This window comes from Silene latifolia, unplaced genomic scaffold, assembly GCF_048544455.1.
Source record: "Silene latifolia isolate original U9 population unplaced genomic scaffold, ASM4854445v1 scaffold_711, whole genome shotgun sequence".
Lineage (NCBI taxonomy): Eukaryota > Viridiplantae > Streptophyta > Magnoliopsida > Caryophyllales > Caryophyllaceae > Silene > Silene latifolia.
In genome coordinates, this window is record NW_027413621.1 from 9384 (window position 1) to 19821 (window position 10438).

The following is a 10438-nucleotide window of genomic DNA, read 5'->3' on the forward strand; positions in this document are numbered from 1 at the left end:
AAAAGAATTCCAATGCTAAAACGATGTTCCAAACCCTAATTACTCGAATGAATAAAAGCGAAAGTTCTTGTGTGAAAATGCGATAAAAACTTGTATGATAAATCGAATGTTCTATGTTACGTTATATAGCAAAAAACGTAACATCTTATTTCCTAAACCTAGCATCATGGGCTTGCGCTTTCTCGGTCTTCTAATTCTCGTCGGAATAGCAATCGGTCGATCGATCGATAAAATTTGGTCGATCGATGCTTGCTCCTCAAACAAACAATAGCTTCGGAACCGAACATTGGTCGATCGAGTAATTTTGTAGATGTAAAGTGTCGAAATTTAGAAGTAATACACGCTTAAAGTAATTTGCACTGCACTTTCGCGAAAATAATGATTTGGGATATATTCCATAAATTTGAATGAATCCTCTTAACAGGCCGATGCAGAAAGTATAGTATGAAGATATGAACATTAGTAAGAATCATTATTAGGGTTTTTAGTTAGGCGGGAAAATAATTTACCATGGACTTTTCTCATTTTGAGCCAGACTTATGCTATAAGACGGTCCTATAATTTTTTTTTTAATTATTATTTTTTATCAATCAAGCATTATAATACTCGGTACTTGGTATTGTGTCAAATATCTAACTCATAAAGGTCAGTATTTAAGAAAGTGGGCTGAACATTGGTAAGGACATGAGAAGTCCAGCCCATAAACGAACACAGATAAAACACCACACTTGACTTGAATCCTCTTCAATCTCCCTATTTGTGCGTTTCTAAAACCCTAAAATACTGAGCGCCTCCCAAATCCCAATCGAAGATAACTCATTAGGCATTTTGCATCATCATGGTTCATATCTTCTTCATACGTTTTTCTATTTTGATTTTGATTTTGATTTGAATTAGATCACTCAATTATAAGCATATTGATAATTTTGTTGTTTTTGATTCGCTTTTAATCAGACATTTAAGAGGAGAAATGGAGGTCGCAACAAGCATGGCCGCGGTCATGTTAACTTCATTCGCTGCTCCAACTGTGGCAAATGCTGCCCTAAGGTTTCGTCCCCTTCTCATCCTTTTTTCTTAATTACTGATTTCTTCTGCTTAAAATGGGTATTTCTCACTTGATATTCAGTTGGTCTCTCTCAAGACGGGCATATCCGTCTTAAAGATTAAAACCGGTCAAATAACACCCGTATATCCTACAACCTAGGATTATTTGTTATCAAAACATTTCATTCATTTCTAGCTTAATGTTTTTATTATAATTTCATAAAATGAATAAAATAAAAAAAAAACAGTTGTTAGTTGGAAAGTTTTATGTTGTATGTTTGAGTTTTTTTTTTGGGGGGTGGATTTGCTATTATCAAACTATAATACTGATGTGAATTCGTATGAAAAAAATTATACGGTTAATAGGATAAGGCGATCAAGAGATTCCTTGTCAGGAACATCGTAGAGCAAGCTGCGGTTAGGGATGTGCAGGAGGCCTGTGTTTATGATGGTATGTTGTCAGTATCTCTTTAGTCACTCTGTCCTATTTTTATTATCTCTTTTCCTTTCAACTTGATCTCAAATAATTGTAAGCAAAAAGAGTGGACATCCAAAATTGACAGTATAATCAGTTCTTCTTATGTCAAGGGATATGATTGGTATCTTCTCACTTTTTGTTAAATCATCCTACTAAAGGAAGTAGGACAATAAAAATGGGAGGGGGCAATATTTAAATGTATTGTGCAAACAACGTTTTCTGAACTTTTTTTTACAGGATATGTTCTTCCCAAGCTCTACACCAAGCTGCATTACTGTGTTTCCTGTGCTATCCACGCACATGTTGTCAGGGTTCGTTCACGTGAGAAGAGAAGAATCCGTGAACCACCACAGCGTTTCAGGCGTCGGGTAATTAAGCCATTTTCTATTGAGTTAACTAGGTTGTAGTGTATGATGGTATTGCTTGGTTGTCGAGTTGTATCTTTTGTTTTGCATGCTATGTATATAGTTAAGTGTATTATGTGTTGATTTGTGTTTCTGAGCATTCTTTTATTTATATTCTTCATATTTATTGGAACATGTCCTGAGAAAAACTTGACATACATTTGGATGGTTTCCAGTTCTTTTTATATCCTCATAGTAAAGGTGATCATCTCTGTACTGACCCTGAAGACTTGGCATTTATCTGTAGTCTGTACTGTTCTTGGGAACAGAACAAGATCTCAATATTCTATACTACTGCTGTATATCAGTTGTCTAGGATACATTTTTTTTTGGTGAAAATGTAAGTAATATTATAAGCAAGCCCAAAAAAAGGCTACCTTGTCTAGGATACATTACTTCTCTGCAATGTGCATGATCAGTTTTATATATTAAATTACTAGATTTTGTGCCCGTGCGTTGCACGGTTAGTAAAATTTTTTGTAACAATAATGTGTAGCACTATTACATAGTTTAGCTATAAAACTTTCATAAAGTCTTTACATACTATTTTATATATGCACTCTAAACCTAGAAGAGTATATTTAGCTTTGAACACAATATCTATATAAAAAATCGACACAAATATCAGCCTAAAATTTTCCATTTAAATTAATCTCACACTTTTTATTGTGCGGATCATTATTTCATAATCAATCACCTTATTTATTAATTTTTCTGATTAGTTGTTTATTTCTATCATTAAATTATGGCATCGTCACCTTCTAAATAATTACGATTATAGTAATGTGAAGCTAAGTCTCTCTTTGAGGGGTTAATTAAAAGTGCTCACATAGAAGCATTACATTATTGTTCCATATGTGTAGTGAGTTGACTTGTGTGTTTGTTGCTCACCCAAATTCGAAAATTTCTAATGTATAACTTGCACTCGGTTTTTAAGAAACCAACCAACAGTAAGTCACTAATATTTATTTATAAAAGATTCTACGTATTAATATCTTTTATAATTTAGCGTATATGATAAATATGTACTAAAACTTTATAAAATATAAATCGTCTTATCTGGTTGTAAAACTAATAACTTATCATCTCAAATTTTAAAATTTAAATTTAATTTAATATTTAGAATATTTATCTTATAGTAAAACTTATAAAATTTATATTTTTGTAAAGATAGAAATAATATGTCCATTGTTTTTTTTAAAACTATACCTTCTATAATTAAAAACATCGAACAAAAAGTACACAATGATATTTTAGAGAAAATTATCTCATTCCATTCTGAAAAGTGTTCATTGAGAATGGGTTTTGTATAAGAGTGTATCATTACTTAAGTAGCTTAGCTTGAAATTATTATTCCATTAGATTTCTAGAGCTTAATTAGCATAGCTTTATCACTCCACCAATTCATTTCTTAAACTTTGCATGTTACTCCATCGTGCCAATTCACTCTTATATTCGTAGACACTTTATTTTTTGGTGAGTCCCAAATTTTTGAAATCGTGGTTGGTGACGAATCTGAACTATGCACAATTTCAAAAATTTGGCACGGTGACTCGGTGATTGTACGAATGTAGGATAGTATATACACAAATTAAAAGTAGTGAGAGATTGTGATAAGCAGAAGATCACTAAAATTTGGGAGAAACGGTCTTCCAATAAGTTATTGAGAGACCAATCTTTCGTACCCTTTTATTTTTATTTTGGTAACCCTTTTACTTAATAAATATATTCATATGCAATATTTATAACTAATTAATGTTACTCATCGTTGTTATCTCGTTCTTTAGAAGCACAACATGCTAATAATAATATAAGCTAACGAATATCATACATAGAAAAAAAAATATGTCAAACATAATCCAAAAAACTCTTAGTTAAAAAGATTTTCTATAGATTTATTTAATTTAATTTTCAATTACCTTTAAAATTTACTTAGTTTCTATAGATTTATATAATCCAAGTGATTATATCGTTGGCTAGCACATTATTTAAAGTTAATAGGTGGAGATACCTTGGTCTATTAAAAATCTATTATGTATGAACTATGAATATTAGAGAAGTGGATAAGCAATATACATTTGTATTACGGAGAATATTTGATAATGCATCTTATATTACTACTATAATAATTAAATTAGGTTTTCGTTTATAATAGAATTTGGAATTTGTATTATAAATCGATGCCTCTTGAGGCAAATCGATGACGCTTCTTACTTGTATGTGCATGCCTTTTCTCTAGGTTGTGTATATGCTCACTTTTCTTTTACGGTAATGATAAGCAAATTATCTCCCGTGCTCAGTTCATAATCCGGTCTACGATGGTCAAATATGGAAAACTCCATGGGATGAAAATAAAACCTACAATACGATAACAAATGAAGCAAACCGATCTCTTTAGAAAGCATCAATAATGATTGAGAATTAAGCTATGCAACTTTCCATAAGATACTAAATAATACTCCGTACTTCATACCCTGTAATTTGCTACGATGTGAACAAATATGTTACTTACATACATCTTTGAATTGCTCTTTAAAGCTAGATGCTAAAACACACAATGTACCTACAGAATAATGGCACATGAAAAACTTGGTTAGAGACTTCGAGATATAGATCAGATAGATAAAGCCAAAAAAAAAATCACACACAATACAAAAGGGAGGGAAGGAGGGCATATTAATCGTATAGCAGGGCATTGATAATGATATTGATAGTATATATATAATACATATAGTATACCACGTTTAATAATCAAAACTATTTGAAACTGAGTAGGAAACAAATTAACGCTTTATTTGAGCTCTTATTATGTAATCTTTATCTTATAAACTACCTATAATTTTAAATTATCTCATTTCAATATTTTAGAACTTAAATAATTCACAAAACTTGAACCAATAATATTGGCATCTTATCAAATTCTCTATCTTTTAAGATTTATTTTAACTTTTAAAATAATTTTAAGATTTAGTTAAAATTATTTAGGTGTTTTAGAATAGTTGGATACTCTAGAATTGCCTGAAAAAAGCCTCTTTTATATATATATATTGATTAATCCGAGGCACTTGAGAATTACTTGCAGAAGTTGCAGTTCTTATTTACAAGGGAAGTTCATAGTGTGTGTAAAAAACGTGTATTTGCGGAATTTTGCTTCATTGGTTTATATGCACTTTTTAATATAATGGTCTTATACGGGACATGGGAATTTTTCTTTAGCTGTTGCTTGCTGTAGTTACCATCTTTAGTTTTTGCTTCCAGGATGTTCAATTATGACGTATTGCCTAACCTTAATTCTTATTTTAGAGTTTCTGTCATGTATGCCCATGCATTGATATATAGTTTCTGTCATGTATGCCCTAGGTCAATTTACGGCCAAGGCATTGATATACTTTTTGACATGTTTATACGTTTTCTTTGTTCAGGAGGACTCAAAGCCCCAACCTGGTGCACCTGGGGCGCCTGCTGCTGCTGCTGCCACCGCAGCTAGAACTTAAATGGGCTTTAGTCGACCAGCTTTGTTTTCTTTCAGATAATCGGATTTCGAAACTTATTAAGATGCTGTACTATGAGCACGTTTTGTGAACTCAGTCCATTTTATTTTAGGGGAACTGGCCCCTTTTCCTTTTTGTTATAAGGCACCCTTGTTCTTAAACCTCTTTATTTTTTATGATTCTGTTTTGGCTTTCATGGTTTCCTCATGCTTTCAACTTGGTCAGACTTTAATTTTTTTGCTCCCTACTCTTTTATTATCGACCTGGTGTTGCTTTCATTCTGTTGCCAAAAGACTGTCGGGACTTTGTAAACAATTGAAATTTCTACTTTGATTGGTGGCACTGATGCCTAATGCATCTGCTACAAGTGATTTAATTCAAGTTCTTGGACAATATATGTTTTGGGTTTTGGACGAGACATTAGGATTTGTACATGTTATAGACTCATCTACAAAAATGATGATGTACCCACTGATGTGTGCCCCGGTTATTTCTTACATCTCTGGATGTTGAGGGATGACCCTTGTGCTTTTGGGCGAGTGTTATTGAATTAATATGGAGTGTAGATTTTCTTACATCCGGTTTCAAAGGTAAGACGGACTTGTAGACACCTGTGTGTGTACCTTCCTTGAACCACTCGATGAAAAGATCTGACATGTTTAGCATTTTGTTGCGTTTTGATGGCATTTCGTAAGTCGGTTTATAAAACGTTACATGAACATTTTGGTCAACCTTAGCGTCATCATGTGCGTTCCATTATGGTCGTTTTGTCAAAAATTAGATCCAAATTTGAGTACGGGTCAAAAACCGACTCCATTTTCAGATCTTGTCTCGTTCCTAGTCGGAAATTCTAGAATTCATTGAAGATATTATTTTGGATTTAGAGTTTAGTTGTGCACTATAAACTCTATCCTAACAGATATAGATCTATCAATTTGCCTCGAAATCCGTGAAGACGCGTATTTCAATCACTAGAGGAAATTGAAGGAAAACATAGCAGGTCTTGCGCCTCTTTGAAAGAACGCACAACCTACTCCACCTCTTCTAAGAAGCGCGGGCGCATGGAAGCCCAGTTGAATGTTTTTCCCCTTTTCTTCTTTTATATCTACAATAACTAGAGGTCTCGGGTTTCTCATTCAAAGTAGATCGGAGTAGAATTTTCCACTTCTTCTCTTCTGCGTCCTTGCAATAGACCGTGATCCTACTTATTGACACTACGTGGTTGATCGTTCGACCAACCCGATTCATATCATGGAATCGTCATAGTGCGTTAACAAACGACCAATCACAATTCACAAGGCTACAAAATTCATAACAATTTTGCGATTCTCGCTAAATTTTTGAGAGACCACATTTATCGTACCCCTTTATATATTTTTCGTACTCTTTTTATTATTAATTGTGTTTACATAACAATCGTACCTAAATCATATATTGTAACCATATAATAATATATATAATAATATATGTACCGTTTTATTAATTTTTGTACCATTTTTCAATTATTTTATAATTGGTCTCACAATCAGTTAATTAAGAGACTGAGAGACTCGTTGAAATTAACGCATAACAAAACTTGCAGCAACTCTGATCATAAAAACTTGCACCAACTAGTTAAGCTGTAGCCAACTACTAGATGAAGACCCTTCCGCGCATGCCCAAACATGTACAATTGTACAAGCAAATTGATACGTACGAGGAAGCGATTTAAATAACTGAACGATGATAGAACTGAGGATATTGTATAAGCAAACTCATACGAATACGAAAGCGATTTAAATAAATGAACGCAGTTATTTAAATTAGGTCACTTTGCGCGCATGTACCTAACATTATTTTTTTGCCCAAACTATCTAAAGTTTACATGTCATTTGTTAACAAGTACCAATTAATGTTTTCCGTCAAAAAAGTTAATTTTTGAGTTTGTCTTGACGGCAAAATGTGATTTCTTTTACTCTCCTTAAACCCTTTCTTTAAGTTGATTAATCACATAATTTAAATCTAGTGATAAGAGTTGATATATCAGATATAGATATTATAGGAGGAGAGGAGGAAAAAGAGTTAAATTGTGACAAACCTCGCGGTTGCAATATAAAATAGGGTTATTTTATAGCAATAATTCAAACTATGCCCCTCCATATCATATTAATCCATACTAACGTTTAACTCAGAAAAATTTAAACTATCGCCTCATTTATCTTGCATTGAACTCGGTATAGTTTTTACCTAATATAACAGGTAATGTTTCAGGTGATAATATTGTGGGCCCCATTTTTTATTATTTTCCTTCCTGATCTACTATAAATAATTCCCCAGATTTTCTTCTCCTCCATTTTCACTATCCTTTTAATTTCTCCATTTTTTTTTCTTTATTCATTTTCAAAATTCTATTTCTTAAATTTCCCCCTTCCTCTTTGTTTGAAGTTGTAAAATAATGAAGACTCATACTTCACCATTAAAACACTTCCCTCTTTCTGCTTTTTTTTTTCTTTCCCTTGTCACCCAAACTAAATCACCTCCATTTTCTATCACCTCAAAATCCGACGCAACTGTGCTATACAACCCGACGGAATTGTGCGAAAATTAAATAAAAGGTAGGAGAATCAAGTTGGGGTTATGGATAGATAGATGAACTACCACAATCGTCATTTTATACACATATGAAGATATAGTGATTTGGTATGGTGGATTATTTTTCAGGGAATGACCATACTTGTCTTCTGACCATATTACCCCTGCAAATTTGCAATTAACAATACCAATCAGTACATCATCATTCATCGACCATTAGAAAAATGCTTCATTTTCCATTGTTTCCCATATTTTACTTGAGAGTTGATTGTAGCTATTGGTTTGTCGAAGTTGACGGGAAAAGCTTCGTGGTGGGATTGGTGGAGATGAGGGGTATTTGTGGTGGTTTCTTGGGTGGTGTTGATGGAGGAAGAGAGGCGGTTATTGTAAATTGAAGAGGATGCTATGAATTGACGGGATGAAGGGGAAGTTATTATATGAAATTTAAAAAAAAAAAAGCAATTACCGGATTAACAAGTATCCCGGTTACTTAGTCTATTTTAAGAAGAGGGTACCTATATTTGGGATTCTTCTGAGTTAAAATGTAGTTCAGATTAATATGAGCAGGTGAGCAATAGGTTGGATTATTCCTGTCAAATAACCCTATAAAATAAACATGTAATTACAGCAGAAAATTTGTAGTTTTTAAAACTTAAGTAAATAAACCGCAAGTGTCACTAAAACACCAAAGTGAATACTTAAACCGAGTTTAAAAGCTTTATTACAATGAAAGAGCTTTAATAAAAATACAAACATACTCAAGGGATCCCTCGATACAAATACATAACTAAGTGCAAAAGGACAAGCTCAAGCCGTAATGTGTAAGGTCAATCGTTGCTAGGCAACGCTTGCTAGCTCACTCGTCTCAAATCCAAAGTAGCACCAATCCGCAACCTCTCATTCCTGAAATATGAATGTCACATTCACTTGGGAGTAACTAGGTGTCCTCTCAGCCATATTACACAATGATATCATATAAACAGATAAAACATGCGAAGGACTTCCGTATAAACATATGAGAGAACTGATAACGATGATATTCGGTAATTAAACAAGCAACGACTCCTTATTACCATAGGGAGTCATATCAAGACATAACATATCATATGAGATGACAAATTAACCAAACAAGGCAATTAAGCCAATAACCAACCAAACAAGTCAATCACCAAATCTTTGGGATAACATTTCCCAATACGACAAGGTAACGTTCCAAGTCTAAATTGGCAAAAGGCTCAAAGGCCCATGAGTATAAATAACTTCATGGCCAACAACAACGGTGAAAAAATGCAAATGCAACTCAACCATCATGACTCAGCACAACTATCCTCCCGGTGGGGCTACGACACCAAAAACACTGAATGAACAATCCCGTACGATAAGTGGTAAACGTTCCACTTCCGAGACTAGGACATGACCCACACACCATGGCCAAAGGGCCACAAGAGACGGATAGCGCGGAACATGGCACACATAGCCGTAACCAAAGGGCCGCAAGGAGAGTCAAGTATAGCATATGCACAAAGACACCACACGCATAAGTACAACATTTGACACAATCGTTCAACTCCCAACAACGTCGTCATACTCACACTACCTCAATCAAAGATTCGAGCAATAAGTTCCAAAAGCAATGATCGATGACATATATGTACAAGATACACTTAGAATATAATGTTCGAGTAAGAGCATGTTATGGCACAAACATATGATACATGTAAACTATGCATCATGGGGGTCCATATTTAACATAAACATGAAGTAATAAAAGTAAAGGAAGTAAAGGAAATAACCCAAACAATAATCAAAATAAAGATGTGGTGTCCAATGAAGAAATAAGGCCAGCAACCTTTTCTCGGGCTGAGGAACTGATAGCTTTAAGTACTAGTGGGAAGAAATATTTTCCCGGGCGGGGGTGTATGTAGCACCCCCTTCTTACCCGGCCAAGGTAATTAGGAGATGTCACCATTTCGGTTTTCCGAGTCAGTGAATCGAAACTACAATTAAATAACATTTTATATAAATAACATGTTTAATGAATTACATAACCAATAAATGAATGAATAATACAAGTCTGAGTCTCTGGCATCAGAATTTTTCTCTGATGAAAGGGATGGGGAGGAGGTTATTGTTATCTCCTCTGATGACAATACAGAGGTTAATACAGAGTTGCAGCTGGATTTGGGTGGGGGTTCTGAGATGGGGCCTCTTATCACCACTTCCTATGAGGCAACTGGGAATGACATGAAAAACCAGCAGGTTCCAACCCCTTTCTTTTCCACTGCCATTGTCAGTAAGGGCAAGGAGTTGGATGAAGGTTCGTCTAACCTGGTCCCATGGGAGAAATTAGTGGAGGCTGAGACTATTAGAGGCGGTAAATGAGGGTAAGGGCAAGATACCAATCGTAGATTCTGGGGTGAAGTTATTTGACGTACTGAGGTGGGGGCCAA

At 34.2% G+C, this 10438-nt stretch overlaps 1 protein-coding gene across 1 annotated transcript; it reads left to right on the forward strand.

Annotated features, from left to right (window-relative positions):
• The first annotated feature begins 702 nt into the window (after positions 1-702).
• Positions 703-5618, forward strand: LOC141640120 (small ribosomal subunit protein eS26-like). The gene is made up of 5 exons (XM_074449022.1): positions 703-841; positions 955-1047; positions 1411-1495; positions 1760-1890; positions 5349-5618. The coding sequence occupies exons 1-5, from the start codon at positions 839-841 to the stop codon at positions 5418-5420; spliced, it is 384 nt and encodes a 127-aa protein (XP_074305123.1). The 5' UTR covers positions 703-838; the 3' UTR covers positions 5421-5618.
• Positions 5619-10438: the final 4820 nt, after the last annotated feature.